At 33.0% G+C, this 26749-nt stretch overlaps 3 protein-coding genes across 5 annotated transcripts; all 3 read right to left on the bottom strand.

Moving 5' to 3' along the window:
• Positions 1-285: 285 nt before the first annotated feature.
• On the bottom strand, positions 286-3396 carry LOC133831735 (probable inactive receptor kinase At1g48480). The gene is made up of 2 exons (XM_062262133.1): positions 1751-3396; positions 286-1320 (listed from the first exon to the last, which is right to left on the bottom strand). The coding sequence occupies exons 1-2, from the start codon at positions 3096-3098 to the stop codon at positions 698-700; spliced, it is 1971 nt and encodes a 656-aa protein (XP_062118117.1). The 5' UTR covers positions 3099-3396; the 3' UTR covers positions 286-697.
• An 11497-nt stretch (positions 3397-14893) lies between these two features.
• On the bottom strand, positions 14894-17009 carry LOC133831734 (uncharacterized protein C12B10.15c). Its single transcript, XM_062262132.1, has 4 exons — positions 16726-17009; positions 16542-16634; positions 15429-15610; positions 14894-15075 (listed from the first exon to the last, which is right to left on the bottom strand). Exons 1-4 carry the CDS (start codon positions 16898-16900, stop codon positions 15007-15009), a joined length of 519 nt encoding a protein of 172 aa, XP_062118116.1. The 5' UTR covers positions 16901-17009; the 3' UTR covers positions 14894-15006.
• Positions 17010-18478: 1469 nt separating this feature from the next.
• LOC133831733 (uncharacterized) lies at positions 18479-26413 on the bottom strand. 3 transcript variants are annotated; one of them, XM_062262130.1, is made up of 11 exons: positions 25972-26413; positions 25725-25793; positions 25429-25512; positions 25088-25212; positions 24307-24502; positions 22900-23075; positions 22424-22553; positions 21474-21634; positions 21214-21296; positions 20973-21087; positions 18479-19854 (listed from the first exon to the last, which is right to left on the bottom strand). In XM_062262130.1, the coding sequence occupies exons 1-11, from the start codon at positions 26272-26274 to the stop codon at positions 19644-19646; spliced, it is 1653 nt and encodes a 550-aa protein (XP_062118114.1). In that variant the 5' UTR covers positions 26275-26413; the 3' UTR covers positions 18479-19643. The 3 variants fall into 3 exon arrangements, with proteins under 3 accessions (XP_062118114.1, XP_062118113.1, XP_062118115.1); XM_062262129.1 differs by having other exon boundaries at positions 18479-19860; positions 25972-26411; XM_062262131.1 differs by having other exon boundaries at positions 18479-19860; positions 21241-21296; positions 25972-26411.
• Between the last annotated feature and the right edge of the window lie 336 nt (positions 26414-26749).

Below are 26749 nucleotides of genomic sequence, written 5' to 3'. Positions count from 1 at the left end.
AGTATAAACACTTCAATATTTTCTTATAATTTCTCAAATAATTTTTATTTTTATTTGATTTCAACGTTGCATTATTCATGCCAAAATTCAAAAAAGTGATTTGTGGGACTTTATGACTTTCTTTGAGGCTTAAAAAAACCACCATGTGACTGATAACAAGTCTAAACCTTTACTTAAAAAAAGAGAAAAAAAGGAAAGTGACTGATTGAACATCACAACAGATTAGTCAAAATCAGTACTAAAAACATCTCAATTTCCTCAGCTGAAATGTACCCACCAAAGCCAAAAAAGCAAAGAACTCAAAAGTAAATAATTACAGAGCAACCACCATTATCATCCACAACCAACAACAAGATCAAATGGAACAGATATCCACCCCAATGTATATTTATAACAAAGATAGAAAATTAAAAAAAAAAACATTACAATGGGAATTTTTTTTTTAAAAAGAAGAAAAAAATATTTAGAGTTTTGGCTCCTAATTAACAAAAAATAGAAGAAGAAAAAAAGATTTTATGCCCAAGATTAAACATACAGCTGAAAAATAACACGCAAATATATGGCTATAACAAAGCAAAGTTTGTCGTAATTCTACAAAAGCCATACAATGGGGAAAGAGAAAAAAGAAGATGGTTTTGTTGTTGGTTTCTGGCTTGGCTTGGCCTTGGCCATGGCCATGGCCCCCCCATTTGTGCTTTTACCGATAGGACATATCAGATGCTTCTTTGACAAGATCAGGCTGAGGTTCATCTTTTATGGTCGAACGACATAGATCCTCAATACGACTTGTCACTTCAGACATTGTGGGGCGTCTATCAGGATATTGCTCTGCACAATCTATAGCAAGCTGCAAGAGTTGAACCATCTCTTCCTCAACGTTTTGGTACCTAAGGAGCTCGATATCGAAAACCTCGGCAGTCCACTCTTCTTTCACTATGGATTGAACCCATCTAGGGAGGTCAACTCCTTCCTCATTCAACAAGGCATGAGTTGGAGGCTTCCCTGTTAAGATCTCCAAGAGCAGGACACCAAAGCTGTAGACATCAGCCTTTTGGGACACCTTTTTCGGGTCTGTGACCTCGGGTGCTCGGTAGCCAGCAACGCGGTTTGGTGTGGAGGAAGGGCCAACAAGGTGTGCTAGGCCGAAATCCGAGACTCTGCCATTGTAGGATTTGGTGAGGAGGATGTTTGAGGACTTGATGTTTCCATGGGAGACATTAGGGCCTTGTGAGTGCAAGTATTGGATGCCTCGAGCAGCGCCGAGGGCAATGCCTGATCGGATTTCCCAATTCAATGGAGTTCTTCCTGCTCCTTTGTTTCCTGTATTGGAAGATAAAGAGTAACAACATTGTCGTTAATGAAAACCCAGATCAGCAAAACCATATATTTTCAAGGCAAATAAATAGAAATTTGACAGTATCAGACAAAAAACAACTCCAAATTGCATCAAGACTACTCTTTTAACAACACCCATTTCGTGGAATAAGATAACAATAGCATTATGCGCTTGTGAAGCAAAATCTCAAGGCAATTATGAGAAAACAGAGCTAAGTATAATCAACAAATCTAAGATAAAGAAAAACTGGGGAAAAGAGGGAAACAAATCTAAGTTATCATCATCTCAAAAGAAATAATAGATGAGAAAAAGAAAAGATATCATAAATATCATCACCAATATGAAAAATCCATAAGCGTAAAGTGATAATAAGAGAGCTGAAAAAGCAAAAGATATACAGAGAAAGAGACTGACCATGCAAAAGTGCAGATAAGCTTCCCATTGGCATGTAATCATAGACAAGAAGCTTTTCATCTCTGCTGTAATAGTAAGCTCTAAGAGGTACCAAATTCTCATGATCCATAGCTCCAACAGACTCAATCTTTTCTCTAAACTCCTTATCTGTTATGGTCACATCCTTAAGCCTCTTCACAGCCACCACTGTTCCAGCCTCTAACACAGCCTTGTAAGCCGTACCAAATGTACCTTTGCCCAAAACCTCCGCCGAAGCTCTCAACAGATCCTCCAAATCAAACACTCTCGCCGCATTACCGAAGAACACCAACTTCTTAGCCCCAGAAGCGGTGTTGCTGTTGTTGGGTTCACTCTTGTTGCCATTAGCAGGCGTCATTGCAGCTGCTGCTGCGGCAGCCACCGAGTAACCGTTGTTGTAACCGCCATTTTCAGCATCGGCAGACGGCGGTTTATCGCGCGGAATCTCGGACTCCGCATGCTTCAATGCTGCCACGTCGACGGAGCTCCTCTTCTGGCTACTCTTACGGCACAGGAAGATCAAGAGCACGAGAATCACCAACGCAGCCACCACGCAACCGATCACGATCCCGGCAATGACTCCACCGGACAACTTTCTCTTATGGCCATTCCCATCAATGTTGACTTGGGGCCCGTTCGGTAATGAAGCGTTGTCTCCAGGGCAGAGACCAAGAGGACCGCCGCAGAGAGTGTTTCCCAGAAACGAATCCGACTTGAAGGTCCGAAGCTTGGCCGGAATCGACCCGTTTAGCAAATTGTTGGAGACATTGAACTGCTCCAAGTTGGGAAGCTTCAGCTCCGGAATCGACCCGGAAAACTGGTTGTTCTCCACGTACAAAGTCCTCAACCGGGTCAGACTGTTGAAGCCCACCGGGATCTCGCCGGAGAAGTTGTTGGAAGCCAAGTTGAGGCGAACGAGGTCACGCAGAGTAAGCAGAAACTCGGGGATTTCGCCAGAGAAAAAGTTACCTTGAAGGTAAAGGTTTCGGAGATTTGCACAGGAAGCGAGATCTGAAGGGAGAGCACCCTTGAGAGCGTTGAGTCGGAGACTGAGAGTTCTCAGAGCTGTCAAATTCCCGAAAATCCCATTGGGCAGAGCACCGGAGAGAGCAACTCCGGGAAGCCGGAGAACCACAACTCGGTTGTTCTCGCATTTGACTCCAGCCCACGAGCAAGGACTCTGAAGGGTCACATTCCACAGAAGAGTTCTGCCACCCACGGCCGAGCGAAGAGCCAGGAGAGCACCTCGGTCAGAACCCAGATCTGGTTTAGCAAGAGGAAGAAGAAGAAGCGACAGAAAAACCAAAATGGGAAGCCTTAGAGGCTCCATTCCAGCTCGAAACCAAACCAAAGCCAAGACAAGACTTTCAGAACTATTTATCGTTTCCAACAATGGCGTTAAATGGGTTTTGTATGTATATCTTCAAACTCCAGGCATTGCTTGATTTGAGGCTCAAATGGCGAGAGAGATGTGTGTAAAGAGATATAGAGAGTATTGGGTAACCTGCATTTTGTTCCTTTCTCTCTCTGGATTCGAGAAGAGAGAGGAGAGAGAGAGAGAGAGTCCAGGCTGTGACTGTGAGAAGAGAGAGAGTACTAAAAGAAACCCTAGCTGTACAGAGATAAGAGTAGACAGTCAACTGAATTTTAGCTTTTAGTTTTGCTTTTGTCTTTCTTTTTTTTTTTTTAAATTCCAAAAATAAATAATTTTATATTTGGATAATTATAAAAAATTAATTTAATATTATGTTAAATATTTATTTTAATAATCTACAGTTACATTTTTATCTAAAAAATAATAATAATAATAATGAACTATGTTTACGTTACTTTTTTTCCTACTTTAGTTGCTTGGATTTATTTCCATTTATTATTTATTTATTTTACTATGGTTTTATGGTAATAAATATTCAAACGTATCTTAAGTAATAATATATTTTAGATTGAAGATTTATTTTTATCTATCTTCTATTATTGCTTTTATTTACAATTAATTGATTAATTAATTAAAGATATTTCTTAAATAATTAAAATATGGTTTGACAATTAGTGTGTAGAGTGAGCTCAAAATTTTGTCTTGAGAATTTAATGTCATTTTCACTTTCCTATCTAAAATAATCAATTTGGATTGGTTTATTCATTGAATTTTATTATCACCCAAAAATAATAATAATAATTTAATGGATCAATTTTAAAAGCTTATTATATAAATTTCTTAATGACAAACCACCAAATTTTTAGGAAGATTGATAATTAATAACTTTAACCTTGTCAAAATGACCATTTTGCCCTTGTAGTGGATTATTTGGTGACCAAAATTGAGTTTCGTGTCCCTTTCTTATTTATGAACCGTGAACGTTAATGCCACTCTTCTTAACCGAAACTTTAAAGTTAAAAAATAAATAAAAAAGAGTTATGTTTTTTAATTAGTACTTTAATTATTTATAGAGTGAAAAATAAATTTAAAAAAAACCAATAAAATGGGTTAATGTGTTTTTGGGGTTTCTACAAATGTTTTTGTAAAAGACAAATGAAACAAAACAAAATAAGTGAAGAGAAGAAAGAGGCTTTATGGGCATTACAAAATTATATAACACTATAACTTTTTTGGCATTTTGTAGCCCATTGTTGATGGTGTACTTACTAAAAAGTTTCAAAAAAAAAAAGTATGGTTAAAATTATTTTAACAAAATAAAAAAATATATATTCTTATCATGTATTCTACCAAGGGTTTTTTTTGTTTTGTTTTGTTTTTTTCAAATTTCATTTATAGTTTTTGTGTGTGTCTCATATGAGTGTGAGATTTGGTATTATGGAGAACTCATAGAAGAGAATGAGGATGTAAGAGACAAGAAGAGATGTTTTAGATTAAGGATTATATCAGAAAAGAATAATAGTTTCAATAATTAAAATATATAAATATAATATTTTCTCAAATCAAGTTGGGCTATATAATTAAATTTGTGTGCTTTGAAATTAAGCTCGGTTTTGGAACTTTTATTGGTATAATTTAGTATCGAGTTATGAACTTTTTTTTTGGACACTCCTAGAATTAAAGATGATGAGATACACGGGTATTGATATATTTTTGTAAGAGTATGGTGTCACACGCATGGATTGTGTTTGAGAATATTGAACCATTTGTAAAGAATATGAGTCACTTCACTAATTACTAATTAGTTTTTAAATGAAACCGCGTGACTCTTAATATGATCTCGTGAGTTAATGGAAACTTTAACGAGTATTCAATCAAAACTGGTCCAAAAATATTGAGCCAAAATAATCATTTGTGGATCGAGAATAGTGAGCCAAAAGAGCTACTTATATTCGAGTTAAGCGAAAACGCCTACCAACTTAAAGGGATATTACGATATAGTATCCCACATGGATTATGTTTGAGAATATTGAACAATTTATGAAGAACATAAGTCACTCCACCAATTAGCTTTTTAGATGGAATCTCATCATTGTTTTCTTAGAAATCAAACTTCTCTATCTAAATTCTAATATATTTTCACACACTATACTATATTTTGCATATACTTTTAAGTATTATTAGTCAAGATAGTACCGTTGCCAATTTTTGGCAACATTTCTTGGCAACGATTTGACGACGGGACCCAAATTTTGACTACGACCCTATTCGATGAGTTGCTCCCACTTACGATGTGGTGCGCCCCTCTCTGGGTGTTACCATGAGAGCTCCAACCCTGCCTAGGAATGTTCGCCAAAACCCCCATTCGATGGGTCGCCCCCACTTACGATGTGGTGCGCCACCTAAGCTCCATTAACCAACTAGTGTTAAAGGGATCTTGAGGCAGAGAGCAAGGGTGACTGGCCTGGCACACAAAGTGCTCACATTTAAGATTCCTTGGACTGTTGTTCCACACTACCGGAGGAAGTCACCCAGATTCAAACCCCTAATCTTTAGGACCTCCGACATGCCACTTTACTACTAGGTGACTTGGTTGGTGGTGGTAACACCATATATGATATGGTTTATATTACTTATTAGGGATATTTGTGCCATAAGTACCCAATGTTTATTTTTAGTGACAAAAGTGCCCAAAGTCAGTAAAACTGTAATTCCGTCAGTCTCCTCCATTAGGTTCCTTTCGTGATGACTGGACCAACACGTGTCACTTCGTGATTGGTCAAACTCAATAATATATTAGGGATATTTGCGGCATAAGTACCCAATGTTTAAAAATAATTATGATTTGGACCAATAAAAACGTGACACGTGCCTGCCTAACGGATGAGACTGACGAAATTACAATTTTACTAACTTTGGGTACTTTTGCCACTAAAAATAAATATTGGGTCTATGCCGCGTACAAAACCCAAATATTGGGTACTTATGCCGCAATTATCCCTACTTATTATTATAATGAAAGAAATTGCATGAGTTTTACTTGGATCAACATGGAAAAGCCATTGTGGCCGTCCGATTGGATGGCATGATAGGCGCACCCACCGACGAATCCGACCGTTTGTAGAGAATCATAGATTAGATCATCGATGTCTGACTAAATCCACGTGTGGGGCCCACTTCTCCCTCACTTCCTCATACCGGCGGATATTATATTACCTATATATACATACCATATAATTATTGTTTATTTATTTTTTTATTTTTTGTACTACTTTTCAGCAAAATGCTATGCCAAAAATATTGATTAAGACCGTAGATCTACCAATAAAATGTATCTCAATAAATTTATTTAAATACCTTATTTGTCACATTTTATTTTTATTATTACAAATGCCACCACAAATAAGAGAGCCTTAAAAAAAACCAAATGAATCACTTCTCTTCTGTTGCACTATGGTCATTTTATCAACGGTTTGCTGATGTGATCACAAGTTGCATAATTGCAGTATGAATGTATATTTCACTAACTGAAGCTAGCTGAAATTGAGTTTATTGATGTTAAACATATAAATATTAATTTTAAGATAGAGATACGTATTCTTATAATTTATCAATAAACCACTATTTATGCATGTATTTTTTGTCTAGTATCTTGAATCACGCCACATTAGCGCTACATCAGTGCTACATAAGCAAACTGTTTAAAAAAGTTAATCGAAATGTAACAAAAGGGACACATTTTCAATGATTTCTATAATCCGGGGGCAAAATTCTACAAGTACTATAGTTCAAGGGGGGAAATGCTACTTGTCCAAAATTATACATATTTTTAATTTAATACTCCAATATATTATAACTCAATACTTATCAATGTATGATTTACTTTCTATTTACAAGAACAATCCCTAATCCGACACAACTCAATAAAGAAAATATTTGACAACTGCACAACTTCTTTATAAATAAGTGTTCGGGGGATTTGATCCCCGATGCTTAAGACCCAAAGCCCCTACCTCCTCACCAAAAGGTGGTAGGCAAAAAAAAAATTATAATTTGAACTAAAATTATTGTTGGGTATTGGCCATATGTAACTAATTCAAAATATAACTCATATAGAATATACAATATAGACAATTATGGGAGCTCTCAACCTATAATTTTTCAGATTCTTATTCATTTAATTATGTTGTTTTTTTTCTTCTTATTTGGTACCTTAATTGTGTCTTGATTTGATTCTGTCTCCATTAAAAAAAATTATTGGAAATTTCTCATTGGATTCTTGCTATGTTTTGTGTCTCTTTGCTAAAAGATAGAAAAAGAAAAAAAGAAAGTGAAAGAGGAAACTTCTTAAGCATCCAAGGTTAATTATATAAGAGAGTATCATTATGATTTAGCTATATATATATCATTCATTATATATTGGGTCTCAACTTTCAAACAAGTTATAATTAAAAAGAACAAAACTATAGACTTAGGTATATATATATAAATCATCTTTTTATTTTTATATCATCATCTAATTATTTTTAACAACAATCCTAATCATAATTAATGGCATAGCACTCCTTTAGATTAGTTTATTATATATAGGAACACAAATATATATTATCATCATCCCTACAAAAGTGTATTTATATATTAGGAGAGTGGTCCACATATTATATAAGTGTGATAAATTCAGAAGAAAAAAAATATAGTAAATAATTAATTATAAAATAATTACATTTCTTACATGAAAAATAAATAGTAGACCACCAAATCTTTAATATATATATGTATATATATATATAATATCATGCCATGTAAAAATGATGCTATAAAGCACCGAATGAAATGATTATCAACAATTTTAACAGCTTACCATATCAAAATGGTTCTTTTTTTGTATTTTTTTTAATATAAAGTTTTGAAAACGAAATTTAAAAATGGAAAGTAGTATTTTAAAAATCCAAAAATGGTTGGAACTTGGCTGTTTTTATGAATCAAATTAGTACACACCCACCCACGACGTAGTGTGGCTAGGGTCAACCATATCAAAGCAATTTTGGTAGTGAATGAATAATACCAAATAAATAATAATTAAGAATTAAACTAATTTATAGTTTGGTTAAACCAAGAACAATCTTCAACTTCAAGTTTAGAAGTTAAAAAGAAATTATATACCGTACCAACTTCTTTAGGAATCAATGTAAGAAAAGTTAGATGTGAAATATGTACAAAGAATCTGATATACCAACCAAAATTTAAGTTTGCAAAATGAAAAAAAAAATAGTGAATGTAAAAAAAAAGAAATATTTTTTAATATTAATTTGTATGTTTTCTTCCAATAATTATAAATAAGACTTTTTTTTTTGAAAGAATTATAAATAAGACTTTTAGTTTTGTACATTGGTAAAAAAGAGTAATGATATACGCACTTAAAATATGCACTCAAAGATTAGACATAGTGATATCACAGTATTTTTTAAAATAGCAGGTTCTAATTTTGATAAATGTAATTAATTAGGCTAAAATGTCACATTACCGTACATAATATTTAGGTACATGTATCATTACTCGATAAAAAAAATAGTACCCTTAATTCAACATTCCGACTTTTCCTTATAAATTTTTCTCTTTCTCCACTCACGAACTAATTCGGCCAAAAAGACTGGTAACGAAAATTTGATAATTTTTTAGTTTATTATATAATAAATTTTGAGCTAAAGGTATCATATTTTATTAATTTATAAAATAAAGGGTCTTGTTTGTAATTGTTGAAAATTAAAAGTGTACTAACACAAAGTAGAATAACCAAAGTTGTATAAATATATATTTTTTAATGAAAAAGATTAGGGTAAGATGTTATTTTTAGGTGAGAATTATGTTAAAAATGATGATGATATAAGTTTGCCAACCCATACCATACAATACCATACATACAATAATGACATAAATTAGCTGTTTGGTGAGGGACTTAGTTGGAACTTTAATAAACATTTTTATTTATTTATTTTTTAATTATCATTATTTTTTCTTTGTGGGCTCTCTCTTTAATAAATGCCACTTTTCCCTTTTGACACACGTTACTAGTAAGAAAAACCATATGGGGGGAATAGGTAGGAAAGAAAGAAAATACATTGTCAAAAGGGCATAATGGTAATTTTGCATATACACTAGTACTTTACAGTGTGTATACCTCTTGGGAGGGAGTGAAGCCATCTTCTTCACAACTATCATCAACCGTTTCATAAGTTATTCGTTTTGGAAGTTGAGAAAAACTGCTCATCTTAATTGTTTGGTGGACAAGGACAAATTCGGTATTTTGACAAATTCACTATATATATATATATGAGACAATTCTCACACATGAGATTCACTTTAAGCCCTACCGGTGATGCTCTTCAGTGTTCTAGACTCATGAACAATTTTCAGCTCGATTTTTTTTATGACAGTGCATATTGTAGTTGTTTAGAGCATCTTGCAAATTTTTAGAAAATTCATAATAATTTACAGTATCGAAAAGTAAGTTCAAATATGTTGCACCCATGATTAATTTTTTGTACTATAAACATGTTTAAACCTAGTTTTCGGTACTATAAACTATTCAAAAAAATTTGAAAATTAGCAGGATGCTCTAAATAGCTACAATATACATGGTCATAAAAAAAATCACGCCGAAAACTGTTCACGGGTCGATAACACTGAGAGTCCTCATCGGTAGGGCTTAAAGTGAAACCCCTATAGGAGAATTGTCATGTTTGAACGCGTGACTAATTTTTTTTATGCGTGTGGAAAACAACATGTTTGAACCTAGTTTTCGGTACTGTAAACTATTCAGAATTTTCTAAAAATCTGCAGGAAGCTCTAAATAGCTACAATATACATGATCATAAAAAAAATCGCCCCGAAAACTGCTCACGAGTCGAGAAACACTGAGAGCCCTACCAGTAGGGTTTAATATTTATATATATATAGTAGCTTGATCGGGTTTGGTATTTATAGGAAAGAAAATAAAAGAGAGGTAGAAAATTAAAAAGGAAAAATATCTTGGAAAGAAGTATTCATTTTTAATTTCAAATATTATAGTCTTTTTTTTAACAATGTACTTATATTATATATATATAAATAGTGTTGGGACCATATATATATATATATATTTTTTTTTTTCTTTTTTTTTCATCCACATTATATTTGACATTTTTAGCATCGAAATCATCTTCGGCAGACTTGGCAATGCCATGTTAACATGTGACCAGACAAAAGGTGGTCAAGCCACTTCTATGGCTACATGGATGGAGATGCTCTAATAATACTTACTTTTCAATCTAATTTTTTTTTAGAAAATTGTCTATTTTTTCCTAAAACATTTCTATCCTGATTACTTTTAATATATTATCAAATAGTTTAATATGCTTCCAAAAATTAATTTGTAAAGGCTAATTCAGATAATTAGGTGTGTAAATATGTGTTGAAAAAGACAAGGTTCAATTCCCAGTGTATTAAAAAAAAAAAAAAGCTACTTTGTAAGAAATGAAGAACCAAGTTTAGCAAATAATGGCTGCACTTAAAATTGTCACATAATTAGAATACTTATTTATATCAAAAAACCAAGGTATGTATATACTAGTTATTGTTAGGAGTACAATGAATTGTGTCCAAAATCAATATGCAAAAAAACCATAGCCCAAATATATAAAGAAAAGCCCATCTTAAAGACTCTTGTCCAAGCTAATGATAATAAGAAGGAGAATAAACTTAAGAAGAGTAAAATGTAAGCAAACTAAAAAGTCACCCATGAAAAGTGAAAGTATGTACCCTAGTTTTAAGACACACAAAGATAGGGAAATTTTATGGTAGGGTATCAATTTAACCCTTATCGGTGGTAGCGTTTTTTATTCTGGCATGTAGAGAAATTAAAACTCAATTTTTTTTTTATATAACGATATATATTATAATTATAATAGACTTTCAAATTCTGAATACTTTACAATACCGAAAATAAGAGTTTGAACTGGTTAGTTGTACGCGTATATAAAAAGAATATGTGTGCAATTGACTATTTGAACATTGTTTTGGGTATCATAAATTATTTGAGATTTTCCTAAAACTAATGTGATATATACTATAACTACAATGTACTACGTCATTTAAAAAAAATTGAATATAATTTATCTACGTGCTAGAAACTAAGATGCCCTTACTAATAGGAGCTAAACTGACACTCTTACAATAGAATTTTTCCATTAAAATATTATAGCAATTTACATGTAGATGTAGCACATAGTAATGCATACACATGTCATATAAAATAGAGAATATATTATATAAAAATGACACCTAAATAAAGAGAGAAAAGAGATGGAGTGAATAGGAGAGGCTCCTAACTTGAAGAAATATTTGACTAGTAAGCGGTTTTAATTTGGTTAAAATAAATTTGGTCTCGACAGTTTAGCACCATATGTGGGAAGACTCGGCCGAGCAGGCAAAGAGCATTGAGCAAGCTATAAGCAGCTCACAAAAAGACTCACTCAGCCAAGCATGCAAAGAGGGTTACTTAAAATATAAGTGGCTTATAAAAACTCACCTGAACAGGCAAAGAGTACCTAATAAACTATGCACATTTCTTTACAAAAGATTCATCAGAGCAAAATAAAAGCATTGAATAACCCATCATGGGTTTTTTTTTTTTAAATTGGGTTTTATAACCCAAAAAACAACATAAAAAACACACATAAACTAGTGAAAGCAAGCCAAATATCAAAATTTGTAACAGTCATAGTAACACTAAAAACATAACTTGCACATATTTAATCAAGTTCATACAAAGAAAAACAAAAGTTTATCTTGACATGTACTAAGAGATGGTAGAGTGTACACAAAACATATATAAACTTAAGAAACATGACATTAAATTTAAAAACCAATTACCAACATAAGTAAATAGGTATTTACAAAAAGAAAGCCAATAAACTAGATAGGGTGACTTTTCTTAATCTATAAAGGGTCAGTTAAGCACTAATTGTAATTCTGTTATATATGTTAGCTTAAGCTGTTACTGATCAGTTAGTTCTTAGTTACATATTACAGTTGCTTAATCTGCATATATTAGTGATTGTATTCTTTCCCTAAGTTAATGAGAATCACTTAACTCGATATCTTTTCCTAACAATCTACTTAGTACCACAAAATGGTGCATGTTGAAGAGCTCCTTCTAGTTGAGTCATGTTGAAACAATGACTTGGAGAGCTACAACTTTAAGAGTAGTGTTTGGTAAATGTTTGTACATGGGAAATACTATGTAGGATCCACACAAATCTTATAAACTTCACCTTAAAAGTTGAACCAAACATGGGAAATACTTTGCATTCTCATTCTCACACTAATAAAATCTCGTACCAAACACCCCACGAGAGAAAGCGAGAGTGTCGAACTAATCCATCACTTCTACATGAGAAGTATAAATGTAGAAATAATAAAAAAAATCGGGAAAAAGTTTAATCATTGGCCCAGAATCATTACAAGATGAAAATGCATGACTAGACAATTTTTTTTTTAGCTTTAAGTTGAACGAAGACCTTATTTAGATTTTGGATTTTAGTAAAAAAAAAATTTATGAAGTAAGATAAAAGGAAAAAAATAAAGAAATATATTTTTTCACAAATTTGATAAGGAACTTTTTTAAAAAAAAAATATATATATTTTTTCTTAAAATTCTACTACATTTTAGGAATAATATTCTTAATTTATTAATTCTAATATTTTGGAACTTTTTTCTTTTACTCATAAATTCCAAAGTCTAAACATGGAAGAAAATAACAGTAAAAAAAAGAAGGGGCTTAGAATAAAAAAAATAAAAAAGGAAATTCAAGGGTTTAGATGTGCATTTAAGGCACCCTAATATTATTCAATAAATAAGCAAAATTTGGAAATATAAATTGAAATCAGTGTCAACAAATCAATCACTAGCATTACATAAGTGACATGTCATTATTATTACAAAATTAGAAGATTTGTTACAACTCTGAAAATAGAAAATAGATCATTATAAAAAATTAAACAAAAAATATCTACAAATAAATAAGGAATTTTCTTTATCAATTTGTAATCTTTTCTAAATAGCCATATACTGTACATTCCATAAAAAATAAAAATAAAAAAAACCTTGCTGGGAAACAATCACATATTATTATCATTAGAAATTTATATAATTTTTAAGAGAACAATATTTTTTTTATTGTTGTATTACTTGTTACCATTTGAGTATTATAAACATTTATACTCACACTTAATACAAATTTTTACTCTCACAGTGTCATCTACTTTCAATTACTGCTGAAATTAATTTAAAGTAACAATTTCTGTTCACAATATATAAAATACAGCTAGAAAAGTAAAACCTGATTTTGAACAATTAAAGCAACTTAATATAGATAGGTTTCAAGTCAATATCATATTATAAAAAGAACGAATCATTTTCTAAGTAGCTGTTTAAAGTTGTTTTGATCATAAATACGACAATTGATTGAATTTATTACATATAGAAATAATTGTAAAAAAATATTATAATAAATAAATCAATCAAAATCGTAACATTATCGCTTGAGATGATCTATTTAGAGTGTGAATAAGTTGGTACGTTAATATTGCAAATACTATTCTATATTAATAGTTGACAACTCAATATGATGAAAATATATGATCAAATTAAATTGTGAGATAAATTAGATAATAATTTAAAAATTAGTAAAAAGGTCATTATGATGAGATTATATACATTGATTAAAATTTGAGTAATTAGTTAGAATACACCCTAATTTTACCCCATTTTGCACTCTGCCTCACTCTTAATTTTTTTTTTTTGCTGAATGTGATGAATACCCTAATCTTTAAATGAAAGAGTGCACACTTACGTAAATACCCCTCCCCTTATTTTACTTATCAGATATAATAAGAGAGATTATTATTTTATTAAAAAAAAAGGGATAACTTGAAAAATACCCAATTTTAGGATTAGTTAACTAAAAATAGCTACTAATAATATTTAGTTGAATATTACCTACTTTTTTAAGCACATTTCTCATATTACCCTTAAAACACTACTAGAAGTCCAATGTAAAAATCTCAATCTTTGCTTCTGTCGTGTCATTTACTTTCCTCTTTAAATAATATTCCACTGTCAGTTCCACTAGACTACTGTATAATGGGTAGGGTCATTAATAGTTTGTGTATTAATCAAAGAGTTTTAAAAAGTGGGTAAAAATTAAAGAGATTAACTTAAATTGAGTACTAGGTGTAATTTTCACTAAAAAAAACCGTGCTTAATCCCTAAATCTACCCGACCCCCCAACCTCCCCTTCTTCTCCTTCACTCACGACACCCCCCATCTGCAGCGAGCCCCTTCCCTGTGCAACTGCCTCGCATGACCTTCCATCTACAGACGACGAGCCACCCCAGACAATGCTTATTTTTATTTATTTTTTCTAATTTAAAATCAACCAATTAACTTTTTTTAACTGTTGCGTTAACAAACCGTTGCTATTTTGGACAAAAAGAACAAAAGTCTACAAATGCAGCAGTACAGGGGTATTTTTGTCAAGCAACAAAATTTAGGGGACAAAAATCTACAATTGCTATAGTTCGAGTGGAAAAATAAAATTTTGTCCTTAATTTTCCAGCTCTCACATTCGAGCCTAAGGCAGAACACTACTTGATTCTCGGACCCATATGGTAAAAAATTTCATAAATTTTCACTTTGCATATGACATAGCTTTCTTAGTTTAACTAAACTTACTATAACAACTTTTCTTTTGAAAACCCTGTCATAACACTTGTTGTAATACAGCCTTTTAGACAAAAGTACCAAATTATACAACTGGTAATTCTATTTCTTCATCTTCTCTAGGGCAATAGAAGAGGAAACCAAATCTTCAGCTCCCACCGGTTGATGCATCTGCACTCATAACTTAACATGTCAAGTGGCATGGTCTAAAGATAATACATTTATGTTTATAAGCCATATAATATGATCTAAAGATAGGCTGTGAAATTGGGTCACAGAGAACAATTGAGTGACAAATTTCAATTGCTGAAAACCCTTCTATAAGCCATATAATATGATCTACATAGACCTATTTAGCCACCATTAAAAAATTTGCAGATTCCATGTACCAAGCTATGAGCGGGCAATTCTCTTCTTACTCGGGACATACAAAGATTCTCTCTTTCGGTATTAAAACAACAGTTCGAAAACATAAAACAGTTGAGAATTCTTTATGCACATAAATGTATAGAGTGGACACTTACAGCTTTCGCAACAGCAAGCCAGTGAAAAGAACGCAGAAAAGTGTCCTGATGCGAGGGAAGGCTGTCGTGTTTCCAATATGTTAAATTTTTAAAGTTTGCATTCATTTCCCAACAGTTCGAGTTCTCTCCAGACATGCTAGAAGCTTTTCTCTTCCCAAGTCCCCTCTTTCCCAGAACAAACCCTGCAACAGATAGATGATTAGTGATTTTTTTTTCCCTAAACAGGACAACAAAATATTCATTTAGTAAAGGAATGATACAAGGAAGAAAACAAGTCTTTTTCTTAAAGTTTAAAGGCCAAGCACAACAATGAAATTCAAAAACAATGATGATTTCTTTCTGGAACAAGATTGCTCCATTTCCTCGTAATGAAAGGAAAAGGAAAAAGGAGAAGTCTGATATTCCTTCACTGGCTAGTACTATTTTGTTTCTTTTTTGAAAAGAAAAAAAGCTGGAACTAATAGAACAATTCAAAGTTATAAGAGATGATAAGATATCATCTTTTTAATTACAACCAAAAAATATCGCTCAGCATAAATCAGAAAATGAAAGATCTTTTAAATCATTACCTCACAAGAGTCAAAAAGCAACCCAGTGGTGAATCTGTAGCAAATCAAATCTAAGTCTACCACAGTACCTTCACCCTATTATTTTTTTTTCTAGTCACATCACCCCAGCAAATGAATAGCTATAACAATATCATTCTAGAGTTTCCTCCTTTCACTTGAATAACAGCATCTTGCTGAACAATATCTTGACATTGTTGAGGGCAAACCCATAACATACCAAAAAAAACATTCAATATTTAATTCATCCAAAAATATTTCTGAGTATCATCCCCATTGAATTTTAAATATTCTTCCAACAATTTGATCTCATTAACCCAAAACATGGTAAAGAAATACATTCTTAAATAAATTATGCAATATATCTCTTAGATCACTAAATTTGATTTCTTTCACACAAAAAGCATTAGGAGAATCAAAATGCACCTAAAGTTTTACACAAAAGGAATGATTCTGCTAAAGAGTGAAAATTGCAAGAATATTGATAAACCTATAAATTATAGAAATTTCTCATACCTAAAATCAATTTATTTACACTTATACATACCAGAATACCCTTCTGGGAGACAAAGGGTAGTTCCTTGCAGCTTCCTTCCTCTGAAATGAGCTTCCTGTAATCTTAGTCCCTCAATTTCCACACCTTTTCATCAACCCAAAGAAACCCATCAACACAAACCCTCTAAAACTCCGAAACTATAACAAAATACACAAAACAATGACAGGATGTTTACCAGTGGATTTGGGTTTGAAATAATCGGAAACAGTGCAAGGGCCGTCGAACTTGATATTACAAGGCAGCAGGTGTACCTGACTCGTCAAATCGACCACGCCATTCTCCGATTCACCATCGCCACTGCCACTGCCACGTTTGTTGAGCTCTATACTCCCTTGGGTTCCGTCCTCCATTGATCGAAGAAACCCTAATTTGGTCTCCGACAGGAGCCTGGGTATCGACTCGAAACGACACACTGACTTGGTTTCCCGCCAACTGTTTTTTTTTTCAAATAAAATAATAATCTCCTTTATTATATCTGATAAGTAAAATAAGGGGAGGGGTATTTACGTAAATGTACACTCTTTCATTTAAAGATTAGGATATACACATTCAGCAAAAAAAAAAAAATTAAGAACAGGTAGAGTGCAAAATGGGGTAAAATTAGGTTGTATTCTAACTAATTACTCTAAGAAAAGAGTAATGATATCAATACCAAAGTTTTACACCGATGGATTTGACACTACTTTTTAAAACAATAGTTCTGCCTGAAAATTAAATTTGATTAGTGTAATGTTTTGATGCATAATTTTGGTGTACATATCATTACTCTTACTCTAATATTAAGTTTTTTTCTTGCTCGGTAAAAAAAGAAGGAGGGAGCTACCAGTGTAGCTCTCCTCTCTGGGCGTTACCATAAGAGCTCCAATCCCACTCAGAAATGTTCGTCAAGACCCTATTCGACGGGTCGCCCCCACCTATGATGGAGTGCGTCACCTGAGCACCATCAACCAACTAGTGCAAAAGGGATCCTTAGGGCACAAAATAAAGTGCTCATATTTAAGACTCATTGGACTGTCGCTCCACGCTACCAGAAAGAGTCACCCAGATTCGAACCCCTAACCTCTAGGACCTCAGGCATGCCACTTTACCACTAGGGCACTTGGTTGGTGGTTACTCTATTATTAAGTTAAGTGTGGTCTTTTTTTGGTTTTGTACTCATGAGTTATTGGGATGATTTGCTGTTTTTTTTTTTCTTTACAATAATGATAATAATTAAAGAAGTTAGCCAAGGTGGTTGGTCCCTACCAAAGGATTCAACTTTTACAGAATATGAGTAGAGCTATATTCATATGCATAATCATATAGGTTTAGTGGCAATGTCTGCTGTGACATCTAATATTTATTATGTTACATAATTTTTATACAAGTGTTTGCCAAAATATTCTTGTTTATTATGTTACTTTGCAAAGAACTTTTCAAACACCTGGCACACTAACATTGTCATAACTTAAATTCTCAATATTCTATCTATGGCATAATTTTGCACAAATTTTTTCTTACCAATTATCATATGGAAGAGATACTTTTTAAGATAGGAAGACTAAGAGTTTACTTGCACTTCAACACATTAAAGATAACAAAAAATCAACGTATTTTCTCAAATTGAATTATACTGAAAAAGAAGTAAACTTGGCTTTTCCAAAAAAAAAAAAAAAAAAGTTAAACTTATACGTACTTTACCTTATAATTTTTTTTTCTTCCCTTGGTAATTTAATCAACCATTAAAAATAGGCATTTGAGAAGTGGATTGTTTTTGTTGCCAATTTACTCTTGTACACAATCTAACATAGCTCATTGGTATAATTACCAATGAAATCACTTTGGAATTTTTTTCCCACTATAAATAAATATTATGTACACCGTCGTATAAAAAAAAATTTGTGTTATAATTTTGATAGTAAATTATTTGGTAATTTGATACTTAGTCGTTCGAGCTTTTCCTGGGAGTATGGCATGGGTTACTTCAGCGCCGTAGCGCCTTGGTACTCGAACATTGGCTCGAGGCATTTTCTCTACCCCTTCTTACCCTGAAAAAACAGGGGCACCCTATTTTGCGTCATTTATTAAACTAGATAGATAAGTCACATTGCATGTTACCAAGTTTTTGGAAAAAAGCTCAGCTAAATATTTTATTTTAAATTACAATATATTTGACTCGATATTAAAATACACCGATCAATATATGTTGCATCAAGTGGTGATGTTCTAGATTAAATCATATTCGACATGAATGACAGTTTCCGAGAAATTCTCCATAGATCATCCCAAACAAAACAGGAGAATGGTTCTTACTGACAGGAGCCTAAAATGGCATACCTCAAGAACATCTTCAGAAAATACTATTGATTCATTTCACAAGTGTTCATCGTTTCTACACTTATAAAATATTACTGCCCTCTATTATTCTGTTTTCTTAGGAAAGTGGAGTATTCCTAGAATATTTCAAATTATTTGTTGGGGGCATTTAAGTAAGAAGAGAATGACGAGAGAGAAAATGATGAACAATACCAACAAATGTCCATGCTTACACAATGTAACTTTTAACTTAGGGAATTTACTCATTTGGTACCTTATGTTTTTGCAAAGTATCATTTTGGTACTATCTATTTTCAATAATGCTCATATAGTACCTTATATTTTAAAATTATACATATTTGATACCTTAGACTTGTCAATATGATCAAACTGTCATCAGTTATATGTAATTAAGTAATTAAATTTAAATTTGGAACTTACATAATTGACAGTAGTTTGATTAAATTGGTAAAATTTTATTAATTAAATTTGAGTTTAGGGTACCAAATATGTACGATTTTAAAATACAGGGTACCATATGAGCATTATTCAAAACAGAGAGTACCAAAATGATACTTTACAAAAACACAGGGTACCAAATGGTTACCTACCCTTTAACTTAAAACACATGTAAAGGCCTTTACCTTGGAACATTTCCTTTACTATAAAATGTAAAGAATTCAGTGGAAAAACAAAATAAATATTCTGTTGGCAGTGTGTCAACTAAAAAGGCACAAACAATACTCTTCTTGAGCCCCATAATTATGTGTTGTACCTAAAAAATTTCTATCACGCTCATTACTTCAGCGTTCTACGAGAATGAGAATGAGAATGTGAATATTTTCTTTGTAGTAGTTTGGGGAAAAAAGTCTTTCCCAACAAGGTAAAAATATATGTTATAATGATTGCTATAAATACCGAAACCAAGAATGGGGAACCTGACATCGTCGATTTCCATGGTAATGCAGATGTGTCCATGCTAACTGTTGCAAATCCTTCCCTAGAGTTTCTGCTTCTGTGAAATGTAAAACAGTTAACAAGCTTTCATACATGGTAAATTCAACGCGTTTATAGAAATAGTACTACCGGGATTTCTTTCTGGTTTCTCAAATGCTCAGTTCCAGATTTGGCCATAACTACATACTAATGCATGGTTTGAAGGAAATGAGCAAAAGAGCAAATGATTAAAATAACATCCCTATATCAGTAAAATGCTAAAATCACCAGATAATACACTGTTCTTTTTCATGAATATGGACTTGTAACTGCCACAGATATACCAAATTGACTACCATTATTCTGAATAAAAAGAAGAAACTTACTTTGCTGTCAAATTTAGACTTTAGATTTGTTATTCAAACAATACATCACAGATATGTTAAACTCAAGAGACATCACAGATACTGACTCCACAGTGCAAAAGCATCAAATTTTTTATTTAGGATAAGCAAAAGATACAAGAATCCTGAAGATAAGATACCCCAAAATAATTTAAATTTTAGTAATATTCTCTTTTAAATATTCATTGATAAAGCCTTAACATAAACTCATAATACAAACTTAGTTTCTTGTTATACAAACAAAATCTCTACAGAGCACAGTGAACACAAGTCAAGCGGTCAGGAAAGGATATAAGTATTCTAAAGAAAATTAGAAGCTTAATATTTTTCATGTGTAAATTCCATGCCAATAATAAATTCTTAATATAGCAATCAATGCTTTAAACTTTACAAGTAAGAATGTTTCAACTTTTGTTCTGAATTTATGCACTTTTGTAGGTGATGTGTTCAAATACTTGGACTGGACACAACTCAGTGGAGAGACCTTTTCTTGTTGCTGAAAAAAAGGGGCGAAAAATTCTAGATTTCTATAACATAAGATGAGCAGATAACCTAAACCCTCTAATAAAATTACTCCTCACTTGTCCTTAAAATTAAATTGAACTTAGAGTTGCGCTTTGACAGGCTGAGTACAAACTTGTGCTCAATAAATTACTCTTAGCTATAATCTTTGATTGTGATTCTTAATTATCAAAATTCATTTTCCATCTCACTTAAAGATTAAAAGAAAAAGGCAAAACATTTCACTATCAGGCAAATAACTAAGTCAATTGTCAACAGAGCATACCCCATGAACCCCTTAATCAACCCCCACAAGGATGGAACGCGCTTTGTCTCCTGTTTTGAATGGGCGTTCTCTTTGCCTCTAACTTTGTCCTTGGCAAATCTCTCCTCAGTCATCCCTAGAAAGGTAATAACAGATCAAGTTGATATTATTACATCAATCAACAAAATATGGGCACATAATTTACATAAAATAAGTTTAGAAAAATCAGCAAACAGTGGTTTGCAAGAACCATGGAGCCAACCATTGCTTTCAGAGGGATAAGAAAAACCTTTGCTACATTTCTGAAAGGAAGCCAATTCCTCTAAGAGTGCACGTTCTGAGTCACTGCCCAAAAAAAAAATATCCTTTATGTTGCATAAACTAGAGAACCTAATGCACATACATCAGGCACGATACACCATGAGTAAAGCTCATATAATTTTTTAAGTGGAGAACAATAAAAGGAGCAGTTTATAGTTTTTTTCAAAAAAAAGCAACAGTTTATAGATTATTGGGTTGAACCTTATTTTTTTTGGTATCAGAACATTTACAACAAAGTAATGATCCCCTCGTACAGAACGTTTATTGATATCTGGAACTCCCAAGCGTGACAACTTTACTGTTTCTCCAGGTTGAGTCCCAGAAGGAATATCAAGATCTTTCATACCCTCAACAGTTTCAACCTGATATTATACAAAATAAATAATACTTTCCCAAAAAACTTTGCATAAAAAATTTTAGTCGCAGAAAGATAAACAAGGATTTCCCAAGAAAACAATAGCAATTACTTCATTAAAAAACCATGCATGCGGATAAGAAGCTGGATAATTTAAACACAATAAAAAGAGTAGCGTAAGACTATGCCAAATAAAGTAAAGCATTCAAGAAGTCAAATAGCAGTAAATGCAAAGAAATATTAATGAAGATTATATGAAATTATGGTCAAATTGGAATTACTACTAGAGATCTGAATGTCTAATAATTGTAGAATTGCACTTGCTTCTTTTCTAATTGTTACAATATTACTAGTATTGAATGCTTCCATGATTATCAGGATTTGGGATAGAAAGACAAAAACCCAAGATCGATTGGAGTGATCATAATCCAGAACACGCAGATTTCGAAACCTGATACATGCTTAACACCATTTACAACTTCAAATGTTATTTGTTGGCAGCAGTGTGGAATATAACCAATAGCTGGTTTATGTTTTATGCAAATGTGCCAACTTACAAAAAAAATGTATAAAATCATATTCATAGTCACATTATTATTTGATTCTTGATTAGAAAATAGAAATGGGAGACACAATTTAATTAGGAAGAAATGCAGGAGGATAATGCTCTACAATAAAGATACTAGTTATCAACACTCAACAACCAAGAGAAGAAACATATCAACAATTCAGGAAGTCTTGCAAAAGATATGAAATTTTTGGCTGCTCTCAACAGAACACAAAAGCCAAAAAGTACCTTTAGAGTAGTCCCTAGTATGGCCTCAGTATAATGCAAATTGATCGTTGAGTACAGATTGAGGCCTTCCCTTTTAATTCCCTGCTTTGAATCTACATGGAGCACTATATAGAGATTACCAGCTATGCCCCTGCAAAAATACAAGCAAAAAGATGCAGTAGTGAAGCAGAAGTGTTTTTTGAACAGAAAACACAAACTTCCTAAGAATTCTGAATTGTATTGAACTGATGAGAAAAACTGACTTGATTACAACAAGGAAACTAATGGAAACTGGTAACTACAATAATCAAAGTATAATTGTAGAGAAAATGGTAAATAGGAATTTATAATTCTAGAGAAATTAAAGTAGCAAAGCAACAAGTATTGAAAACTAATATTCAGCCACGTTCTACATCTAGCCTCAACCAATTTTTAAAGTATGCACACACACACACAAATAATAAACTAAATCAAATATTTCAACTTAGTGCCCACACCTTTTACTATCAAAGTTACCTTCCCCCCGCATCTGCATCGTGGCTCCGTCACTAACACCAGCTGGGATGACCAAATCCATTGTACGTTTAGATTGTACCCGACCATTGCCACCACATATTCGACAAAAATCAGTGATTATCTTGCCATCTCCACCACAAGTTCCACAGGTAGAAACCTAAGTAGCATCAAACATAATGCCGAATATGTCAAAGACAGTAAAAATCTAAATAAGCATACAAACGAGGAGGAGAGATGATATATTAACCAGCTACTCTTAGACACATGACTTAACTTCAGGTTTAGAGTTAGATTCCTAGTAAAATTGAAAACTATAAATAAAAGTATATGAAATTAAACCAATATCTACCTGCACATTAATCTAGGCATTATCATTTAAAAATTTTGAAAATCTTGAATTATTTATTTATTTTATTGGTCTTATCATTACCTACAACATAGAGTAATGATAAGAACACTAATATTTACACCAAAAACTTGCACCAAATAACATGGTGTTATTTTCAACCACCACTCTAAATGGTTTGTCCCACTTTGAGAAAAGACATGATTCAAAATGAAGGCCATATCAATGTGTGCAAATTTTTGGTGTAAAATGAAGTGTCTCTAGCACTATCCTATAACATATTAGTTTATAAACAAATTTGTTATTGCTTCTTACGAGTCACAAACGCACACACAAGGGACTAGATGAATATAAGAATAAAGAAAGCTTCAAGACCATCGTTTGACTAATTCTTTGGCAAATGTGTTCCCGCAGAAATCTTACATACACTTTCTAGTGTTAGTGAAATCGCCTTGGTTAACATAAAATTTTCATTTAATGCATTGCTTTGGGGATTCTGAGAGAACTATTGTTGTGCTGGCACCACTGGTTGAAGGATAGTGTTAACTTGATGGTGCTTCTTGTAAAAGAAAGCTTGAAAGTTAGGCCAACATCGGTTTTCAATTGTATTGACTATGGGCTGAAGGGGTAGAACCAATGAGAACCCAATACACCGTGTAAAAGTCACATGTGCCTAAAATTTACCACCAAAATGTCCCATCTATCACCTATCATGAAATACCACATCACCCCACCTTAGATTTAACTATTAGCATTATTAGTTTAGTTGATTATTTATGTGTTAATAGGGTGATCTACTGGGGACAAGAGATTTCAATTCTCCTCTACACACCTAATTATGTTGTACCAGAAGATTAAAAAATAATTAAAGGTGATGTTCGTAGTTTGTGAAACTATCTCTACATATGCTTTAAAAAATGCAATGATCAATTAGATATAAATGGACATTACAAAGATAGGCATGTTCTTAAAAGCAAACAAGAGGCTGGGAAAATTCTCATCAGCTTCAATTATCTAAAAACATGTCAGTGTGTCAAATTACCTGTGACATCATTCCAAACGGAGTTTTTTGAGTTTTAATCACTCCTCCTCTTCCTCCACAAGTGCTACAAGATTTTAGGTCATTACTAGTTTTAGCCCCTGTTCCGTCACAACTACTGCATGCCTCAAGGCAAGTAATTTCAATTTCTCGCCGTCCACCAAAAACTGATTCCTCAAAGCTCAAATGCAGATCATGCCTGCAAAAAACAAAAATACCATTTAATACAGAAACAGGGAAAGGCTTAGAAAAATACATACTTATATATAAGCCAGAAAGATGCCATCTCAGTTTAACAAGGGATTGATTGATAAGTAAAGACAATATTTAACAATGAAATTCTCAAATTCATTCATGTTAATGCTTTCAAAATATTTTTCTTATCGAGAATTATTAAGAAAGCTATGTGCCTCAGTGTTCCATTAACTTGAACAATCTGAAACAGCTTTTCCTTTTAGTTTTTTCTTTTCTTTTCTCTTGGAATTATAAAGACTTTAATCTGGTCGGAGAACTTCGGAATTCCAATATTGGCTTTTTGCCTCAACTATATCTACACTTAGATATAATCAAATAACTAGCCTCAAAAGAGGTTATACCTTATCACATTACACAACGAATAAAAAGACAGAGAGAAAAGCAATTCATTTAAAGTTAAGGTGATGACATACTTTAGTATAATTGAAAAGTAAAGTAACACTGTTCTAATTAATAATAATTGTCAATTTTTAAGGAATGAGAAGAGAAGGGTGATTACCCTAGTTAATAGTGACCATAAGAGAATTACCGAATGTCAAGACCCTGATTGTTCTTGTTTCTAGAATTAAAATTAAAGCCTCCTTCTTCACCCATGCCTGCAAAAAAACCATCTGATCCTCCAAAAAATGTATCGAAAACGTCAAAAGGATCCACCTACAAAATTGGAAGTAAAAAATTAGCAAGTTTTCAAAATCACCAGCGCCAATGCCCACGAAAAAATAAAAATTATGAATCATGATATATAAAAAACGAATAGAGATAGACAAGTCAGTATCTATCTATAATAGGTTTACTGATTTAGAAAATAATAAGCAGAGTTGTTTAACTATTTGGCAGTTGAAATTGGTAAGCTTAATCATATGATCATACCCCTGATGAACCGTCTGACACTCCTTGTAAACCTTCCTCACCAAAGCGATCATATACAGACCTTTTCTCATCATCTGATAGGACCTACACAACTGCTTGATTACAACATGAATGGAAAGGAAAGAACAAAACGGTTTAAGCACATCACATGCACAATAATTTCTCAATCATCTCCAAACTCCAACTGACGAATAAGTTATTCAATCATCTAGCTACCCAAAAAATGGGGATGAATTCAATGGACGCACCAAAAGAGAGTATTTTTACAAAGCAACATTATAAGGAACAAGAATTACCTCATAAGCAGCGCTTATCTCTTTGAACTTCTCCTCAGCTCCAGGGCTCCTACTCACATCGGGATGGTACTGACCCAAATATCCAAGCAACAAATTTCAACCAGTATAACACAAATTCAAGTTTTCATTTCGAACGATATTAATCACAAAGCATATAATGGCACGCTGTCTTTTGTTCGAACAGTAAAGATTTGTGTTTTTTTTTTCTTTCTTTTCGTTGGAGCAAAGAAAAGAATCAATAGCGCACCTGACGAGCGAGTTTCCGATAAGAGGCCTTGATCTCCTGCAATGTGGCATCCCTACTGACCTGGAGAGTGGAGTAATAGTCGGTTCGGCTGGCCCTAACGGCAGAAGAAGCTGGCAGAGGCTTCCGTCGACGGAAGAAAGGGGAATTAGGGTATGAGAATCGGAGGTTGCCGGAGAAGAAATTGGAAGCGCGGGAGGTGAGGAAGGTGGAGGAGGAAGTAGTGGTAGTAGTAGTGAGGCGAATCGTGGAGTTGGGAAATGGAGGGAGATTGGCTGTGAAGCAAGGATTATGAATGATTTGCATGGTTCTCTTCTCAAGATTTGAGCTTGAGGTTGAAGATAGTGAGGGGTTTAGATGGGTTTAGAGGATTCTGGTTATGGAGCTTTGGTCCTAACGTCATCTCCACCATTTGGCCTTTTTGCTCTATTATTAGATGTAGACCCTATTACTCTAATCTAACCCTCTTTCCATTTATAAAGAGCACTAAAAATAAAATAAAAGGGTATATACTTTTGGAAAAATTTCGAAATTTCTATGGTAGGGGTGGAGCTGTAAATACGAGCGGACTTTCTAGCACGGCACTAAATTGGTATGAGCCCGGGAGGTATGAGCACAACACGGCACGAAAAAATATGGGTCTGGGCCATGCACGACTCTTTTGTGTTTTCAACTCGTGAATAGTTTTTGGCGTGATTTTTTTTATGACCGTGAATATTGTAGTTACTTAGAGGATTATGTAAATTTTTAGAAAAATCTGAATAATTTACAATGTCGAAAA

This window comes from Humulus lupulus, chromosome 4 (assembly GCF_963169125.1).
Source record: "Humulus lupulus chromosome 4, drHumLupu1.1, whole genome shotgun sequence".
Lineage (NCBI taxonomy): Eukaryota > Viridiplantae > Streptophyta > Magnoliopsida > Rosales > Cannabaceae > Humulus > Humulus lupulus.
Note: the sequence above shows the minus strand (reverse complement) of the source record. Positions and strands in the feature narration are given on the sequence as shown.

Excerpts from the sequence above, each read along its gene's own strand:
- LOC133831735 (XM_062262133.1), bottom strand. The coding sequence starts at position 3,098 with ATGGAGCCTCTAAGGCTTCCCATTTTGGTTTTTCTGTCGCTTCTTCTT. Across the intron at positions 1,321-1,750 it reads CTTATCTGCACTTTTGCATG|GAAACAAAGGAGCAGGAAGA; the intron begins GTCAGTCTCTTT and ends CTTCCAATACAG.
- LOC133831734 (XM_062262132.1), bottom strand. The coding sequence starts at position 16,900 with ATGGAGGACGGAACCCAAGGGAGTATAGAGCTCAACAAACGTGGCAGT. Across the intron at positions 16,635-16,725 it reads TTTCAAACCCAAATCCACTG|GTGTGGAAATTGAGGGACTA; the intron begins GTAAACATCCTG and ends GTTGATGAAAAG. Across the intron at positions 15,076-15,428 it reads GGCTTGCTGTTGCGAAAGCT|ATGCATCAACCGGTGGGAGC; the intron begins GTAAGTGTCCAC and ends TTATGAGTGCAG.
- LOC133831733 (XM_062262129.1), bottom strand. The coding sequence starts at position 26,274 with ATGCAAATCATTCATAATCCTTGCTTCACAGCCAATCTCCCTCCATTT. Across the intron at positions 24,503-25,087 it reads AATCAGGGTCTTGACATTCG|GCATGATCTGCATTTGAGCT; the intron begins GTAATTCTCTTA and ends TGTTTTTTGCAG. Across the intron at positions 21,088-21,213 it reads TTATCCCTCTGAAAGCAATG|GGATGACTGAGGAGAGATTT; the intron begins GTTGGCTCCATG and ends TTACCTTTCTAG.